The sequence below is a fragment of the Apteryx rowi genome, unplaced genomic scaffold, assembly GCF_003343035.1.
Source record: "Apteryx rowi isolate R43461 unplaced genomic scaffold, aptRow1 scaffold_168, whole genome shotgun sequence".
NCBI classification, from domain to species: domain Eukaryota; kingdom Metazoa; phylum Chordata; class Aves; order Apterygiformes; family Apterygidae; genus Apteryx; species Apteryx rowi.
Window position 1 is genome coordinate 35,414 of NW_020447952.1, and position 18,489 is coordinate 53,902.

Sequence of the window (18,489 nt, forward strand, 5' to 3'; positions counted from 1 at the left end):
ATGTAAAACTAAAGCAAAAGTAGAAAGGAAGCAGGTGGCTGCTGAAGCCGAGCAGGGCGGTGTGCTGAGTGCAGGGCACCTCTGTGCTGGAGCAGAGGAAGGCTGTGAGGAGGGTCTGGGGTTCATCTGGGACAGAACAAACTCTTGAAATATTTGTTACCGTTTTGGTGGAAGTAAAGCTGGAGTAAAGTTGTTCTCCTAAGCTAATACATGCTTGATCCAAAGGAGTAACTGGATGAGGGCAAAATTAGGCTATGCATTAGGGAAATGGATTGACTGGATAAGCTTGTCCCCTCCTCTCCTAAACTTTTGTGGAGTYTTGTTCAAGCTGTAAACCTGTGATTCTGGAAACCAAACAATCAAGAAATAATCTCTTTGGGTGTGCTGAGACAGACTTTAATTACTTTGTGGGTAGAAGGCACCAAGCCTGTAAATTGCTGATAAGTAAAAGAGGTGATGAAAGCCTGGGATGGTGTCAGCATCCCAGAAGGAGCACGGGGAGCCAGGCTGGATGCCTGAGCCTTCCGAGGGCCGCGGGGGGTGGCTGGGTTGCCGTTCCTGCTCCTCTGAACGTGCTGTGCTTCTCCTGCAGGTGCGCGTAGGATTGAACGCTCGCTAGCTGAAAGCTGAAGCGTGGTCACGCGTCGGTCTCCAGCCTATGTGGAGAACAGGATGCGGATCACCATGAGGCGAGTGCTGCTGGCGGTCGGCTCGGTGGTCGCCCTGATGGTCACGCTGCACCTCGGCCAGCAGGTCCTGGAGTGCCAGCAGGTGCTGAGCGAGAGGCGGCACAGGCTGATGAGACCCGAGAACGAGGAGCTGGTCATGGTGGACTCCAACCATGTCGAGTACCGTTACAGCAAGGAGATGCCTCTGATATTTGTTGGCGGGGTCCCGCGGAGCGGCACGACGCTGATGAGAGCCATGCTCGATGCCCACCCTGAGGTCCGCTGCGGGGAGGAGACCCGCATCATTCCCCGCGTGCTGGCCATGCGCCAGGCCTGGTCCAAGTCGGGGCGGGAGAAGATGCGCCTGGACGAGGCAGGAGTGACGGACCAAGTCTTGGACGCTGCTATGCAGGCCTTTATACTGGAAGTCATCGCCAAGCACGGCGAGCCAGCCCGGTATTTGTGTAACAAGGACCCTTTCACTTTGAAGTCCTCTGTCTACCTGTCCAGACTGTTCCCCAATTCCAAATTCCTCCTCATGGTTCGAGACGGCCGGGCGTCTGTCCACTCAATGATCACAAGGAAGGTGACGATCGCAGGCTTTGACCTGAACAGCTACCGAGACTGCCTTACCAAGTGGAACAAAGCAATCGAGGTGATGTATTCCCAGTGCTTGGAGATCGGGCGAGCCCGGTGCCTGCCAGTCTACTACGAGCAGTTAGTCCTGCACCCCGAGCAGTCCATGCACGCCATCATGAAGTTCCTAGATATCTCCTGGAGCGACGCGGTGCTGCACCATGAGGAACTGATAGGGAAGCCCGGTGGAGTGTCTCTTTCCAAGTGAGTGTCTCAGCTACTGCCTCTGCTTTTCAAAGAGTATTTTCGTTACACAAAGCAGGTCAAGGCCAAAACTGGGGGGGCAAGGATTTGTCACTCATGTTTATGCATAGTTTTCAGGGGCGGAAGTGGTAGCACATCCCATTTTGCTGCAGTAGGCTTTGTGTTTCTAAGCAAAACACAGCTTGAATATTCGCAATATGTTGTACCCAGTAGAACAGCTTGTTAGGCAAGGACTGTAAAAGCAGGTGATAGTGTTTTGTTTCCACACTGTCAACAGCAGATGAATGATTTTGGTGTCTGATTTGAAAAGAACTGCTTGCTCAGAAACTTGAGCTTTTTAATGGCTCTTTTCTCCACCCGTCCTCAAATATCTGCTCAGTCCAGGATTACAGTTTTGTTGTTAACAAATTGCTTTTGGTAGCTTGCACTAATTCTTGCCACGTCTTGCCGGTACTGCAGTATAAAAGAAATACCTCCTCCCCTGAAGACACACCCCRCTGCTCCCCAGCTTTCTCTGTCTCCTCTTGTGTTCCAAGAGGTGCTAGCTTCACCCAGCTTCTTGTGGTTGTTTATTGCTGTATTATTTTTCTAGGTGGAAGCTTAAGTCTAATTTAGCAAAAATTAATCAGCCCTATATGGGAACCACCCAAGCGGTCTTTGCCTGAATTCCTCTTGCCCCGTGTTAGCTCGATGCATGCAGAGCGGTGGGCGTGCTCGCGCTGTTTTTTCGGCGAGGCCGCCGAGGGGCGTGCTCCTCGGCTCTGCTTTCCTCAGCACTAAAACGCTCGTCCYGAACAGGCTCTGTGGAATTGCATACGCTTTATGATTCAGTAGTTGGGTAACTCTCAGCCCGCGACCTGCAGTCTCTGTGTATTTATCCCTCCTAACGCGGGGGTGGCGTATGCCTCGTCGGTRTGGTTTCCTCTGGCTCAGCAGATGCAGCTTAGCCCGGGGTGAGCGTCGCCCCGCGCGTGGGGTGGGAAGGGAGAGCCTGCACCGTGCAACGGCCCCCCCGGGCCAGCACCTCCCGTACCGGCGTGTTCAGAGCTGCCGTTGTTGGTCCTAGTGCCCAAACCTGGTCGCGAGGCAAGTGGCTTGTGTGAACCCGCGATGCTCTTGGGGTCTGGCTCTTGCAGACTGAAGGCACCAGCTGGAGAGGGGCTGTCGGAGCAGGGGCTGGAGGGCAGGGAGCTGCTGCTGTCCTGATGGGAGCCGCCCCGAGAGCGGCGCTGCGGGGCTCGGCGATGGCTCTGCCTCCAGCCACCGCCTTGGGAGCCTTTGATCCCGGCGTGGACTCGACAACGCTTGAGCTGCGTGTGCATCTTGGGCGTTCAGAGGGTAGTTAACCTAGCTGAAGATTTTTCTGTCTGAGCCTAATATACACRTGAAATCCAACTGACAGCAACTTTAGTGTCTTGCTTTCCTTTTTATTTTATTTTTCCCAGGATAGAAAGATCAACAGACCAGGTTATCAAGCCTGTGAACATGGAGGCATTATCTAAATGGATCGGACACATCCCAGGGGATGTGCTGCAGGACATGGCCCACATAGCGCCGATGCTTGCCAGGCTCGGCTACGACCCGTACGCCAATCCGCCCAACTACGGCAACCCGGACCCTTTAGTTGTCAACAACACGCACAGAGTGAGTGTCACTGCTGCCCGCCTGGAGCGCGGCCAGGCGGTTACGGGAAGGGTGGGTTGATGCTGGAACAGAGATCCCCCTGTGCCCACAGAGCCCTCTGCAGTAGGAGAGGTTGCTGAAYTGAATCAAAAAGAGAGCGCTGGAGAAACAAAAGCTCCCTTTCTTTGGGGTGGCTATGAATGATAGACATGCAGTTACACTGAGGTTACTTTAAAACGGAGATAAATGCAGTAGCTTGAGCCTAGCGTGGCTCAGACTGAGGATGTTCCCTATGGTTTTGTGGTGGTGTTCGTTTCTTCTGTTGTGGCAGATACTGGCCTGTCCCTCCCCGATCCAGCCTAGTTCTGAGTACCGGGCATGGGAGTTGTGCTGTGTTATCTAGATGCAAAGCTGTTGGCTCTAGAAACTCCAKTCTGGCCCCCGGAGAAGGGATTAGGTTGTGCTGTGTCCATGTGYAGCTCACCAGCCGCTCCCCGCGGTCCCAGGAGGAATGCGAGTGAGTGGAGGCTTGTCATGCATTTGGGCAAAGACCAAAAGGATTTTTTTCAGAATATTGACACATGTTTCTGCCACAGACAGCAGTTACTAGACAGAGGGAATTTTTTCTCACACTCTGAAGCAGCCCAGCTCCTCCCCAGACTGTGGCAGGACTCGGCAGCCTCCCCAGCCTTGCACGCACACCCAGTGACAGTGCTCTTGGACCAGATGTCCTCTGTCACGTTGGGCGTGGAGGAACGCCTGCGGGCTGGACTGGTCCCTGTTGTGCTATAAGCAGATCCATAGGCCGACAGGAAAGTAACAGCACTGAACAGGAAGCTCAGAAGARCTTTCCCTGGGCTGGTTTGCGCTCTGAATACTCTGGTCTCTGACAGTTCCTCCTTGCAGCTGTGTGCTTGCTGAGAGCTCTTTAAGGACACAGATGATTTGGATGAACATCTTCCCCCAGCAGGGTTAAGAGACTCATGCAGTCTCTGCTGTCYGCCTTCCAGTACTTCTTGGCACAAATTTGGAGAACTGGCATGATGCTAAAGGCCCCCTTCCAGGTTAAGGATGGATCCAGAGAACCTGCTTTTGTCAGGACCCTGCACCAGCAGGATGCCATTCCCTGTCTTTGCTTAAGAAGTCACTAAGGAGGAAACCTCCAGCTATTTCCCCAACATCAGCATGATGTAGAACAAATGTCCATCAGGAGATCTCCGTTGGTTCAGATACACTGGGACAATCCATGCAGTTAATGAGGTGGACTTACTGATATTCGTACTGCCACTGTTCAAGAAGGGGTCACTCTYATTTTGCCTTTTCCATAGGTTTTGAAGGGGGATTATAAAACGCCAGCCAATTTGAAAGGTCATCTTCAGGTAAGAGTCTGATGGCCCTTCTCAGGGCTTTGCCCTGCTGGTTACTCGTGGGTGCTTGGTCCCTTGCTCACTCTCATGGGCAGATGCAGGCTGGGCAGCCCAGCTGCAGGGCACGCTCCTGTCTTCATCAGCCCATCCTGTGTTCCCTTCCTTCATGCTAGGCACCACTCCCTTCCTCCACATTTTTATTTTTGATATCATGCCTTGTCCTACAAAATCCTAATGGTGTTCTGTGCTCCTCAGACCCTGCTTGTCCATCTCCATCGCCTCTCCTGGCCTGCTCTTGCTTATGGTTTCTTGTTGTGGAGCTCTGTGTTCACTCATCGGACTCGTGCACTTTCTTCTGTTACTTTAAAACGCTTCCCCCCTTGTTGTCTGTCCCTTGACTCTTAAGGCTTTCATTGTCCTGGGCCTTGTCATGTTTAGGGAAGGCATGGCTTATCTAACTTAGAAATTACGAATATTTCTTCTGGTTCTTGTACTTGTGTGACCGTTTTCAAGTGTCGAAAGTATATGACTCTGTCCTTATAGTGCCGTGTTTGAAAACGATTGATAACCATCTTTTATAATGCAGAGCAATCCAACAGTCGTTGYGCGTAACGCCCAAAAGAATAAAAGGTTTCTCAGTTCTCCAGGAAGTGCTGCCTGCGTGAATAGGAGAGGCAGTAGAGTGGTGTTGAGTGTACGCTGTTTCAGTCAAAAGTCCTGGGTTTTACCTGTTCAGYGTGTGGACTCCTAAAGAAAGCAGCATGATTGATCGCCATTGCCCAAGTGTCATGTGSAAAGATGCATAGCCAAAAACTGAGATGAGAAAACAGGGCTGCTGGTGAAGCAAGTGTGTATGGTTCAGGCTGCAGATACGCTGGGGAAATGAGAGGTCAGGAAGGGATTGCAGGCTCTTGGCAAAGCCTCGTGCCTGCTGATTCTCTGTAGTTGCCACGATTTTCTCTGTCCTGAACGTTTCCCTTTCTTGCTTCTCGGAACACTGGGGATGTTCAGAGTTGCAGGTGGTGATGGAAAACTGATCCTTCTACCTTCTTGGTTATTTTAGGTGACTCAGAATACATCATCTTCTCACTAATAAATTAATGATTTCCAGGTAAGTCCTTGTACTTTAATTTGAGACTCATGCAAATCTACCTGCATTGCTCCGGAGTTAGTGTTTTRCTTGTATAATTTCTTGTGCCTGTTGATTATTTGGGCTGCTCCAGGCATGCTCTTTGTGTGAATGATCCTTCACAGTTGCTTTAGGCTTTCAGAACATTACTGCTAACTCCATGAGATGATTTGTGAGAAAATGTTTTTCTGAGCTCTGAAAATAGGCTTGCTCCAGCAAAATCGAAATCAGCCATTTGGGAGAGTTATTACTGAATATCCCTGCTGGGAACATTGAAATGAAGTGTGGAAATGTGTAGCTGTGCTGAGCAGCTCCCCCAGTAGCCTGCTAGGATGTGCACTGGCCTCGCAGAAGAAAAGATAAAGCAGTCGCATATGCTGTCAGTTTGTTTGGAAAAACAAAACCGCAACCCTTGATTTCTTCTCCAGAAACAACTGTTAATATCTTGGATGTTTTTCTGTCTCTCTCTTCAGGTAGCATCTATGCCAAACCAGAAATGAAAATTTTCTTTTGAAAAATGAACCTTTAAAAATTACTTTCTATTTAAAAGCAGTATCTTGTGCTAAAGAAGCAGAAGCATTGAATAAGGATGGATGATGTATGCCCATTATCCTGGAGCTGGGACTTGAATATCTATCTAACAGTTTTTTTTATGYAGCTGCTGGTTTAAATTCATTAGTCATTTATTTGCTGTGTTAAATCTGTCTGTATCTTATCCCTAAGACTGTGTTTCTTGTCTTTCAGAGTGCTGCAAATGGCCTTCTGTTGTCCAACAAACAGGAGTTTGCAACTACAAAAGTGGAAATCTGTTATCCAAGCATATTGCTTGCTAATAATATTGCCAAAATGACTGCTATACAAGGAATGTATTTGCATTTATTTGCAAAGGCCAAACATTTTACACTTCAAGTATTGGTTGTCTACCTTTTCTGAATGCTCCGTGGTAAAAGAATCTGTGGAAATGGATATTCTGACTGAAACTTCAAAGTGCATTGGAAAGAGATTTTATATTCAATTACTTGAGAACTTTTTAAGGCTGTATTTGTGTCTCGTAATGCTGTTCTCTAATTTGCAACTCAGAAATAGGTGTAATAACCTCGTAGAGCATTTGTTGTACAAGTGACAATCTGAGACCCCCCCCCCGCTGTTCCTTCACTTGTAATTTACAGAATCTATTTAAGAATTAATATATGAGGCCACCTGGTTCATGCTTGGCTCTTTTGTTTATGGCACGTGATTAAAGTATTGTTATAAATATAAATATATATAAATAAAGGCGGTAGCACAGGGGGGAGGGCAAATGGCAGTTGCCTCTGGCTGGGCCTGGCCTGCCCCCCTCCCCCTTGCTGCTCCCCTGGGTCTCTGAGGCGGGGGGGGGACACGGCCAGGTTTGGGGATGCCGGTGGCGAGGCCCCTGCCCCGGCCGGGCCTCCGTGCCGGGGTCCCTTTTTTTTTTGGGGGGGGGGGGAAGCCGGCCGCGGCCTGCGGCAGCCCCCGGGCGGAGCGGGCTGGACACGGTCAGTCGGTCCGCCAGACCATAGAGGGGCGGCTGCCGCGCGGGACGCCGGCTTGGTCCCGCCCTGGCGCGAGCGTCTCTATGGTAGTGGGCGTGGCTCCAGCTGGGGGGGCGGGACGCGTGACCCGGAAGGGGAGGGTTCGTTTCCGGGTGGCGCTCTGTGTCGGTGGGCCCGTTTGGCAGCGGTGGGGACCGGGGGGGGGGTTTCCGGCGGCAGGGCCGCGCGCAGCGGGGCCGGAGGGGTTTCCGGCGGCAGGGCTGCGCGCAGCGGGGCCGGAGCGGCCCGCGGGGGTGTCCGGCGGCAGAGCGGAGCGGGCCCGGGGCCCGGTGCGGGGCCGTGCGGGCCCCGGCGGCGCCATGTCGATGTCGCACCTGTACGGAACGGATGGGGAGGACGGCGTGGAGATGGAGAGCTTCGAGGTGTCGGAGTGGGACCTGCAGAACGARTTCAACCCGCACCGGCAGCGGCACCGGCAGAGCAAGGAGGAGGCCACCTACGGCGTGTGGGCCGAGCGCGACTCGGACGAGGAGCGGCCCAGCTTCGGCGGCAAGCGGTGCGCGCCGCGCCGGGGCTCGGGGCTCGGGGCGGCCGGGCTGGGCGCGCAGGCCGTCTCCCGCTGCCCGGGGGGCAAGCGCGGCAATTTCCGGGCAGAAAAAAAGCAGTAACCTCATACCCGCAGTTAGCCAGCAGTTTTTAAGCTTTACTTTTAGAGCAGGATATAAGCAGAACTATTTCAGGGGTTGTGTAGGGACATGCACGGGTTCACCGGGACAGAATTCATGCCGTGACCACTTACAGAAGCCTTTTCTTTAATATACATATAGTTCTAGGGACTACTCAGCGCCTGTGAACTTCATCAGTGCTGGGCTGAAAAAGTCAGCAGCTGAGGATATGTCGGAAGAAGACTCTGATGAAGATGAAAAGCCTGTTAAGCAGGAAGAAATCCCTAAAGAGTTTGTGCCAAAGAAGTTAAAAACTGTGAGTTATCCAGAAATTTTTTAATTCTGGGTCATGCATTTATGAAACTTAAGGCATAATAACATCAAAGTTCTTGAACCAATAATAGAGCACTCAAGAAAGGGAGAAGTAATTGTAAACCAGAGAACTGATAGTGCCTGTAGTTAAAGGAAATGTTTTCTATATTTTTATAGCTATACTTATAGTCTTTTGTGTCCTTGGGAATATTGCTCCTTTGTGAGCCCTTCTATTCTAATCTTATTCATTTTGATTAATTGAGGATAAAAATAAAAGAAGGCTCGTGTTTTATTTCCTTTTTTTCAATTCTTAAAATCCCAAAGATTGATTTATTCCCACAGAGCAATATGATTAGTGTGAGCATGTTACAGATTAAAAACCAAATCTTATTTTTAGCCATCAAACACAGAAGGGATCAGTAGCAGTTGCAGCTATAGTCAGTGATAGAGCCTAATAACTGGCAGCTTACATGGAAAGTTCTTAAGTGACAGGCTGCTTAAATGGACACAACAGTGCTGCTCTCTTGTCATGAGCTAGAGAAACAGCAGTACAGTGTGGTGACAGCTGAACCTTTTCAGGAGGATGCCTCTGTTTTGAGTTGGCATATACAAAGCTTAGTTATTACATTGTCTTAAAAAGTTTGTTGTTGTTTAAACAGGGTGGTAATTTCAAGCCCAGTCAGAAAGGCTTTGTAGGGGGGACCAAATCTTTCATGGATTTTGGAAGCTGGGAGAGACACACTAAGGGAATTGGACAGAAGCTTCTCCAGAAGATGGGTTATGTCCCYGGAAGAGGTCTTGGGAAGAATGCTCAAGGTACTGTGATTGCATGTTTGTTTGTGTTTTGTTAWCTCAGAATTCAGACAAGAGATTGGATTCTTTAAGGAACTGTAATCTCAAGGTGGCTTAAAACCTCATTCTCATTTTCTGACATTTCTTGCAAATGATGTGAATCCTTATGATAAGATTCAATTACATTTAACTTACCATAGGTCAGTTCTGTGTTTTCATTATTTTGCATGAGAAGAAGAAAGAAAGGAGATAAAATTCTAAGAGTAGTCAGCTCAGAATCAAAGGAGATGTTATTTTATGTGGTAGAATGAAAAAGCAGTGAAATACATATGTGAATAGTACTCTGCATTTTGTCGCTGTCTGCCTAAATTAAGTAATTTTATAGCCACTAAGAAATCAGTATAGTCATCATAAATACTATAGCCTAAGAGGCAGAATGCCAGGCCAGATGGTTCTTGCTAATTTGATAACTCAGGTTACTGTAAGAAAAGCACTTTCAGTTCTTTCTCTGCAACTAAACTGTAATCCTTTCTGGTCTACCTACTGTCCTTTTCAGGTATTATCAATCCAATTGAGGCCAAACAAAGAAAAGGCAAAGGAGCTGTGGGGGCATATGGCTCTGAAAGAACCAATCAGTCTTTGCAAGACTTCCCCGTTGTTGACTCAGAAGAGGAAGCYGAAGAGGTGTGTGTGTGATTCCTGGTATCTCTCTTGTCATTGTTGTGTTGTATTTTATGAAATTCAGGTCTGGTATCAGCTTTTATGTCAGAGAAAACTGTTCAGGCCAGTTTTAGGTAAGAAACTAAAGACAACACTGTTTCATGTAGATGTATTTTTCTTGTCAACATAATGTTCTTTTCATAAATTCTGGCTCACTTTATTCCAGTAGTCTTGCTAGAAGCACYCAAAATAAATCCTCTTTGTCTGGCTAAAATGGTAGAAACATTTGGATCTTTTTCCTTCTATTAAAAAAAAAAAAAACAGAAGAGTATTGCTAGCATCGTGATTAGCATGTTTGAGTGGACCACAGCTGCTGAGCCAGTTTGTCACTCAGCTTTACTATTCCTATTATTTTGCTGTACGGCATTCTTCATTAATCTGCTGGTTATTTTTTCTGAAGAAAAAGAGAGAGAAATTTTGTTAATGACAGAGGAGCAACCTGCAACTCCTGCTTGTTTTTATTTAGGAATTTCAAAAAGAGCTCAGTCAGTGGAGGAAGGATCCTAATGGAGGCAAGAAAAAGCCCAAATACAACTATAAGACAGTAGAAGAATTGAAAGCCAAGGGTAGGATCAGCAAACAGCTCTCAGCACCTCAGAAGGAGCTGTCTCAAGTCAAGGTAAGGCTGATAACCTAAGCGATGGCATCTCTGGGAAATGACTTGTCTGCGTTAGTACTGTGAGTGCTTTCTAGCCATTGTTAATCTTAATAGAAGACAGTTATAAGAATGAGCTGTCCACAGCCTCATGAAAATCAAAGGCCTCAGACTTATCACCAAGTCATTTAACACACTACTGCATCACCTGGGACGTGGCACTTGTTCACAGGCAACCTTTTGCCCTCAGGAAAATGCAGATTAGCTTAGATGTCTTTCATTATGAGTTAAGTTTAATTGTCTCACATTTGTCATAAATCAAAAGTGTGTCCACTTCTGAAAGCCCAGCTGTACATATTATGATTGTGCATCTGAGCACGTACTCTGAACCATCCTCCACTTAAAAGGGACAGTAACTAGATTTGGCCTTGATGCACTTAATTATTCACCTGAAATTACATGTCTTTAAAAACATATAAAATAAGCTAAGACTTTGTGCCATAATGAATTGTATATTATTTGCATCATCACTCTGTGTAGAAATACTCAGTGAAATGGTAAAATTGGCATTAGAGAAAGAGGACATTTCTCTCCAAACTCGGAGGYCAAAAAGAGGCCTTTTCTCTGCACTTATTTCCAGCTCTGATTCCATGTAGTGTTCTTCATTCATTCTAAATCTTCATGTGGAGAGGAGGCCTTTTTAGACGAYTCAGAATACCTGATTGTATTAGTAGCCTGTTGGAGTAATTAAGGTGCTTGGAAATCTCAGAAATCCAAATTTTCAATTTAAGCATGAAATAAGATTTTCTTTTTTTAAGACATGCTTGTTCTTGTTTGTTGGAAGGTTATAGATATGACGGGCCGTGAACAAAAGGTTTATTACAGCTACAGTCAAATTAGCCACAAGCACAATATTCCAGATGACAGTCCTCAGCAGCCACTGGGCAAAGACTCGAAGCCCCAGGGATTTGCCTTGCCTGAGCTGGAGCACAACTTACAACTTCTCATTGACATCACAGAGCAGGAGATCATCCAGAATGACCGGCAACTGCAGTATGAGAGAGACATGGTTGTCAACCTTACCCATGAGATACAGAAGATGTCTGAAGTCCTCTCTCATGAGGAGACAGCAATTAGCAATCTCAGCAAAGTCCTGGAGATGGTGGAAGAGTGCGAGAGACGGATGCAGCCCAGTTGTGAAAACCCCCTGACCTTGGATGAGTGTGCAAAGATTTTTGAGACACTTCAAGACAAGTACTATGAAGAGTACCGAATGTCTGATAGGGTGGACTTGGCAGTAGCAATAGTTTATCCCCTCATGAAAGATTACTTCAAGAACTGGGATCCCCTCAAGGTGCGTATTAGTTTGACTTCTTCACAGTTTTTATTTGATGACTAAGTTGCCTTTACTGTTTTGACTCCCTCCACTTCTTGCCCCACATTCTGATCAAAGTGTTGATTAAATGGCAGGGGAGAGGAAAGCTCCAGAGAAAACTCCCAGTGTTTGTGGTAGAGTGAATTAAATGTGTCCAAAAGGTTGATCTCCACCACTATCCAGGTATTTGGTAATGCTGAAGTGTTCTGTAAAATGATGAACCATTTAGAAGCTTGTAAGATTAAAATCAAGCCCTTTTATGAGGGCAGCTGTTGGGAAGACAAAGTATATGAAAGCTAAGTCTCTACTCCTTTTTTGGCAAAAGCTGAAAGGTCTGTCTTTGAAGTGGTCGTATCTGTGCTGTCTATTCTTTATGCCATTTAGCCTGTGATAGGTGAAGGAGTCTGGGTTCTCTCTGTACACCTGGAAAAAAAAAGAAAAGAAGATTATAATCTTTCTCCCTTTGGGGTATTTTAAATCCATAAAGTGGGGTTTTCCTCCTGTGGGATTACTGGTAACGGCTACAAGTGCCTGGCTTGCCTTTGAGTGACAGAAGAGTTGGGTGAGAAAGCTCTCTCTCGTTAAGCATACCATCAGCCTGCTCTTTCTAGATACCAGCTGAAATTTAATGAAAAAGGATAAAGACCGCCCATGCCTTATATCATTTCCAGGACTGTACRTATGGCACAGAGATTATAGCCAAGTGGAAGAGTCTTTTGGAAAATGATCAGCTGTTATCACACAGTGGGCAGGATTTATCAACAGATGCTTTTCACAGGTAAATAACATGAACTGTACTTTGTGCAGCATCTTCAAATGCTGCTTCCTTAGAGACAGAGAAAAATAGATGGATGTGTGCTTTCTAAACAATTCTCTCTGTGTCAATTAAAATCCAGCTGTCAGCTATATAAAAGAAAGCAGCTTTTAAGTAGCTATTACTCATTTGGTTTATTTAGGCGTGAAGCTATAGTTTTAAGCTTAACTTTGCTTTTTCCCTAGACTGATGTGGGAAATCTGGATGCCGTATGTAAGAAACATAGTAACACAGTGGCAACCTAGGAATTGTGGGTCAATGGTGGACTTCTTGGATAGCTGGGTGCAYGTTGTTCCTGTATGGATACTGGATAACATTCTGGATCAGCTCATCTTCCCCAAGCTACAGAAAGAGGTAAGATGAGGGAGCTGCTTTAGAATGAAGCTGTGCTCTGAGCCAGTATTTCAACTTAGTCAACTAAAACTTCCAAACTTCTGGTGCGTTGCCTCTGACAATGTATTTGGCAATTAGGGGGTTGCATTATGCTGCTTTTTGCATCTGGCAGAGGTTACTGATTAAAGAATAGACTTACTTTTATCTTTTCTGTTTTGCCTCAAGGTTGAAAGCTGGAATCCTTTGACAGACACAGTCCCAATCCACTCTTGGATTCACCCCTGGCTTCCCCTGATGCAGGCGCGATTAGAACCACTGTATTCTCCCATCCGAAATAAAYTGGCGAATGCACTGCAGAAATGGCATCCCAGTGACTCCTCGGCCAAACTTATCCTTCAGCCCTGGAAAGATGTATTTACACCAGGGTCGTGGGAGGCTTTCATGGTCAAAAACATTGTGCCTAAACTAGGTGAGACAAGCCAATTTCTTGAATCAGCTGGTTGCCAGCTTCCTCCTTACACCTGGAAAAAGATATATATTGACAAAGTTGCCAGTGTTGTTTCAAARGGGATATTATTAATTAGTTTAGAGCAAGTTTACATCGTCTGTGTTACTGTTGTCATGCATTTTTTTGGACAGATAGACACTTTAGAAAAGGGGAAGCGCTCTGGTTATTCTTAGTGGCTTTTGTCTTGTTTCTCCAACTCAGTTGAGAACAGAGGAATCAGCCGAGTASAATAATATCTGACAGCTGTCAGGTAGTACTGTGCTATAAAATGTCTTTCTGTAATTCCTATATTCTTTTGGTCTATGCTAATGCTTTCACCATGAGATCTTGTAACTTATTGTTCAGCAATGCAAGCCAGCTGAAAGGCTCTTCAGTCTAAAATAAGAATTTTATGTTTTAAGTTTCTCAACTCTGGCAGCACATTGTTTCCATTTCCAGCAATTACATATTGTTTTGGAGGCAGCCAAACAGTTTAAAGATCTTGAAGGTCTTTTTGGGTAATATTCAATACAACTGTTCCTCAAATCATGTATGTTGCTAGTTAAATAGGTCAAAGCACTGAGAAAACAGTGAGTCAAGTTCTGTTCTAACTTTCCTTCCTCATTTCCCAGGGATGTGTTTGAATGAGCTCATCATAAACCCTCACCAGCAGCACATGGATGCGTTCTACTGGGTAATTGACTGGGAGGGAATGATTTCTGTCTCCAGTCTTGTTGGACTGCTGGAGAAACACTTCTTCCCTAAGTGGCTGCAGGTGAGAAATAATCAAGGCTGAGTAACTTTTRATAGGCTTGATTCACAGTGAAGTCTTTTAGTGACTTCTGCCTAGTAATTGTTGCCCCAGTACTGGAATTTTTCTGTAAAATGGAGTGATTGCCCCTCATAGCTTCATACCCATCAGATTATTGACTGCTTCCTAAGACTGTCACAGTCCTTTTCTCCGTACTGAAAGCTCATTAATAGCCATACTAAGTGATAATAAGGACTTTCTCCCATAAATTCTCCCATTTCTCTGTCCTATTGAATTTGATCTGTCATACTGCTTTGCAGGTGCTGTGCTCTTGGCTTAGTAACAGCCCCAATTATGAAGAGATCACGAAGTGGTACTTGGGTTGGAAATCCATGTTCTCAGACCAAGTGTTGGCACATCCATCGATCAAAGACAAATTTAATGAAGCTCTTGATATCATGAACCGCGCTGTCTCTTCTAGTGTTGGTAGGTGGCTTATTGTGATGGCTCCACTTCTCCCGATAAAGCAACATTTGGTTCCTGCAAGTCTGTATATAGGTTTATGACCTTGCTAATTAGCATTTCAGCAGCTCCAATGAGCAGTAAAACTCTAAATGCTTTTTACCTTGTTCTGTCCATAAGTAACAGCTGTAAGGTGTTACTTAATTGTCTGCACTTCACTGAAGCAGAAACAGATTTTTGGTGATTGGTTGCCTCTGCCATTAAGCAACTGACTCTTTCAGTGTAGTGTGAATATAGTATATTTTATGTCAGTTACTGAGAGACCATCAGAGATCATCATTTAAAAATGTTAGGTTCTGAAGCTATAATTCATTGGTGTTTTTTTCCTTTTGGGTGAGATACTGGTTCCTCTCCTTAGCTTCAGAGCAATGCCCCCGCTTCCACAGGCCTCTCCCTGTGACATAAAAGATCATTAGGAATTTGCTGGGAATTAACTGTATAAAAAGGGGAGGAAATGCCTGAGGGGAGGAGAAGCATCTAAAATTTGTCTTGCCCTCAATGAGTGAACTACTTTCATGTTCCTCTAGGAATTTGTTGTATAGTGTGATGGAGAATCTAAATCAGAAAAATAGACTTCAAGCAATCCTTTATTTTAAAGTGTTATATTTATTTCTGTAGTAAAATGATACAATCGCAGGCAAGCATTGCACAAAGAGAAATTTATCTGTTGCAAAACTTCCGGCATGGTATTACTCAGGGCAGCCACAAAGTGAACTAAAACTGATAGTGAAAGTACGATGAATTGCCTCTTCCTGCAATATGATGCTGCTTGATTTTTGTAGCAGTCACTGTTCGTAACTGTTTCACTGTTCGAGGTGGCATGTGGAGACCACAGGTCAGAAAGAACAAAAAACATTCTTTAAAGACAAAACCTGTTGTTCAAATTCTCCCTTTGTCAGTAGCAGTGCAGCATCCTCCTCTGCTGTGCGTGCTCAGATACAAATTGGGATTGTATCAAATCCTGTCGTTTTTGCAGTTCACTGACTGACCTACCTAGTCTACATCATACTAGCATTAACACTGTAAAACTTAAGAAACAAGAATGTCTGAAAAGGAGGATTCAAAACTTTATGAATCTGCTTTACAGGATTTGATACTTCCTGTGCCCTGGATTGGAGCTTACTTATATACCTTGTACTAAGAGTGGACTGGGACCTTGTTTTCACATGTTTCATCTCACTCCCAAACAGGTGGCTACATGCAGCCGGGTGCTCGGGAGAACATCGCCTACCTTACGCACACAGAGCGAAGGAAGGACTTTCAGTATGAAGCCATGCAGGAGCGGCGAGAGGCTGAGAACATGGCCCAGCGAGGCATAGGCATGGCTGCCAGCTCCGTGCCAATGAACTTTAAGGACCTAATTCAAACAAAAGCAGAGGAACACAAYATTGTTTTCATGCCTGTGATTGGAAAACGGCACGAAGGAAAACAGTTGTATACGTTTGGACGGATTGTGATTTACATTGACAGAGGCGTTGTATTTGTACAGGGAGAAAAGACTTGGGTGCCAACCTCTCTCCAGAGTCTCATTGACATGGCTAAATAAGGCCCCTGCTTTGAACTGTTTTAGCAAGATTATCTTGCTAGTATTTTAATATAACTGTCTTAGAATAAAGAAGTTACAAATTTGTAAATAGACGAAACTTCAGCTGTATGCCAGGATTTTTTTCTTAGAGCTGTTCAGATGGTGTCAACAGGTAAAATTACATGTGGAAGTTGGTGCTAAGGAGAAACAAGCAGTTCTGACGCTAGTGTAATTGCCACCTCTGATACAGAGCCATCAGCTGTCCTTTCACATCAGGCAAGTGAGGGTTAGAAGGGACCTCTGGAGGTCGTTCTCTGCTCAAAGCAGGGCTATTACCAACCCCAGATCAGCAAGGGCTTTGTCAAGCTAAGTCTCAGAAGTTTCCAGTGATGAAGATTTCACAGCCTCTAACTGCTGCCAGTGAATATTCTTATCCTGATAATGTTCCTCGCTCAGCTGGCCACGGTGTGCTGCTGGCTCATTAAAGCTGGTGCCTGTTCTCAACCTCAGGCCCTTGTCAGGTCCAGGAGCCCCTCTTTGCCCTGTCAAAACACAGCGCTAGAAGGGAGGTGATTTTTCAGTATATTCACAGAACATGTACCATGGGAAACTCAGTAGTGAGGAATGGTAACTAAGTTTGGTTTTTTTCCCCCCTTTCTTCCTTCCCTCATGTTCTAGAAGGGAAAGACCCAATTCTTCACAGAAGAATGTGGCTGAAGAGCTGTTTTTAGCAGCACTAGACAGCTGAAGTCCTGTCCAGTCCTCAGCTGAGGTGTTTTAAGCCTATATTTGGAACTGGATATTAACACCTTGAACTATAAGTCCTTCACAAATAATACGCCCTTTTGGATACTTCAAATTATGAGAAGTACAAAGACTTTGAATGGTGCAGAAGAGTGATCATTAAGCAGCATGAGTGGTTTAAAACTTTTTTTTTAAGTTAAATTAGCTAGCTGTAGTTAAGTGAGCATAAGCCACAGCATAGCTTTTGCATTTATTAAATAATCACTTTTAGAGACAAACCTGTCCCATAAAGGTCAGTTTTCAGGTGCTGCCAGTTTTAAGTTAAGTTTGGCAGATGATGATGACATTGCCAATCCTTGAGCTTAACCTCAACTGCACATAGTTGCTGAGGGAAGGGCGAAGCTGCCCTACAAAATAAGGCACCAGTTGCAGAGCACAGTTAAGACTCCACTGCAGTAGGACTGCACAGGTTAACTTTGTCTTCCTTTCTGATGATCTCCAAGTCGTCACATTCCTGGTAAGTAGGCTCTTCCAGGAACTCCCAAACCTCGCTGGAGAGTTCCTTGAGTTTTTGCAAGGGAAACCAGTGGATGGAGGTGTCATTAAATGTATCCATATACCGAGGATGAGTTGGAAATGCAATTTCCTCTGTCCCTTTTAAGACCTAAGAGTAGTTGAAGAGAACACTTATGTATGATGCAGAAGAACTTTTCTGGAAAGGTATGTTAAGACACAGAGAAGAGGAGAATGGTATTAAGCTAACCAAAAAACCCTGTTTGCAGAGGGTTTTGTAGATAATAAGATGATTTTAGAGAGATTCATCTCTATACTAGAGCAGCCAAGAAATGAGGTTTTAAAAGCTTTTTTATTATAATTCTTGCAATTTTTTTCTCATTAATAGGTACTTTGTCAATGCAAAGCATTAGTATTTACAAAGCTAGTGCTTCTTACCTTTGCTATGTAAGAATAATCTCTCTCCAGGATTCTTGACAACAGCCTACCAGGAAAAAAAAACAAGGTAAACTAGCATTAGGCATGCTTGATATTCTTAAGAATTTGAGACACCTCCCTTTCTAAACAGAAGTGCAGGGTAGAAAAGAGAGTGTTGATGACTACAAACTTCACAGCGAGTTGAGTACTGCATGAAAATCATTGTCAGGAGCCATAAAAGAAAGCAAGTACAGAGAGGGCTATTGCTGCAGTGAGCCAAGGAGCAGAAAGCACCAGAAAGCTTCCATTCTGGGGGCCAGGTACGTACCTTTCCTCAATTCCTTTAAAGCTGTTTCCGATGATGACCATTTTGGACAGTGCTCCTATGGACCAGTTACTCCACAAGAGATTGTTATACAGAGCTTTTCCACAGTGGATCATATAAAAGAGAGTGGCAGACTCATGAACACAGTGTTTCCCCTCCTGCATATAAACAACAGTTGTTGTTACTCACAGTTAGTTTCTCCCCTTCTCTAAATGCCGACGGCGTAAGCAGAGCTAACGTCACTTCAGCGTGCTCAGCCCTCAGAACCGCAGGAGCTCTCCAGCACCCTGGCATAGAGCCGGGGCCCTGCGAACCCACAGCGGTGCTTTGGGTCGCCTGGTCCAGAGCCCTTCAGTGCTGTTGCGGAAGAAGGGCCGTGCTGACCCGCCCCGAGCGGTYGGGGGGGTGAGAGCAGAGATGCGGCGGGGGGCCCCGCTCACCTCATTGTCAGGGAGGAC

At 45.7% G+C, this 18,489-nt stretch overlaps 3 protein-coding genes across 7 annotated transcripts in view; 2 read left to right on the top strand and 1 right to left on the bottom strand.

Moving 5' to 3' along the window:
• TPST2 (tyrosylprotein sulfotransferase 2) overlaps window positions 1-6,835 on the top strand; it is an 11,601-nt gene extending 4,766 nt beyond the window's left edge. For 4 of the 5 annotated variants that reach the window (XM_026060312.1, XM_026060310.1, XM_026060311.1 and 1 more), the window contains exons 3-6: window positions 593-1,508; window positions 2,954-3,152; window positions 4,460-4,510; window positions 6,372-6,835. In XM_026060312.1, coding sequence (XP_025916097.1) covers window positions 673-1,508; window positions 2,954-3,152; window positions 4,460-4,510; window positions 6,372-6,560 — 1,275 coding nt within the window. In that variant the 5' untranslated portion in view covers window positions 593-672 and the 3' untranslated portion in view covers window positions 6,561-6,835. Of the gene's footprint in view, window positions 1-592; window positions 1,509-2,953; window positions 3,153-4,459; window positions 4,511-5,561; window positions 5,610-6,371 lie in introns of all 5 variants that reach the window. The other variant, XM_026060313.1, reaches the window with a different exon arrangement.
• A 587-nt stretch (window positions 6,836-7,422) lies between these two features.
• Window positions 7,423-16,150, top strand: TFIP11 (tuftelin interacting protein 11). Its single transcript, XM_026060318.1, has 12 exons — window positions 7,423-7,697; window positions 7,969-8,122; window positions 8,778-8,934; window positions 9,467-9,594; window positions 10,097-10,249; window positions 11,070-11,579; window positions 12,272-12,378; window positions 12,600-12,768; window positions 12,973-13,216; window positions 13,867-14,009; window positions 14,306-14,471; window positions 15,698-16,150. The coding sequence occupies exons 1-12, from the start codon at window positions 7,501-7,503 to the stop codon at window positions 16,051-16,053; spliced, it is 2,484 nt and encodes an 827-aa protein (XP_025916103.1). The 5' UTR covers window positions 7,423-7,500; the 3' UTR covers window positions 16,054-16,150.
• A 566-nt stretch (window positions 16,151-16,716) lies between these two features.
• Window positions 16,717-18,483, bottom strand: SRRD (SRR1 domain containing). Its single transcript, XM_026060319.1, has 4 exons — window positions 18,472-18,483; window positions 18,035-18,189; window positions 17,728-17,773; window positions 16,717-17,440 (listed from the first exon to the last, which is right to left on the bottom strand). The coding sequence occupies exons 2-4, from the start codon at window positions 18,145-18,147 to the stop codon at window positions 17,216-17,218; spliced, it is 384 nt and encodes a 127-aa protein (XP_025916104.1). The 5' UTR covers window positions 18,148-18,189; window positions 18,472-18,483; the 3' UTR covers window positions 16,717-17,215.
• Between the last annotated feature and the right edge of the window lie 6 nt (window positions 18,484-18,489).

Excerpts from the sequence above, each read along its gene's own strand:
- SRRD (XM_026060319.1), bottom strand. The coding sequence starts at position 18,147 with ATGATCCACTGTGGAAAAGCTCTGTATAACAATCTCTTGTGGAGTAAC. Across the intron at positions 17,774-18,034 it reads TTTAAAGGAATTGAGGAAAG|GCTGTTGTCAAGAATCCTGG; the intron begins GTACGTACCTGG and ends TTTTCCTGGTAG. Across the intron at positions 17,441-17,727 it reads ATTATTCTTACATAGCAAAG|GTCTTAAAAGGGACAGAGGA; the intron begins GTAAGAAGCACT and ends AACTACTCTTAG.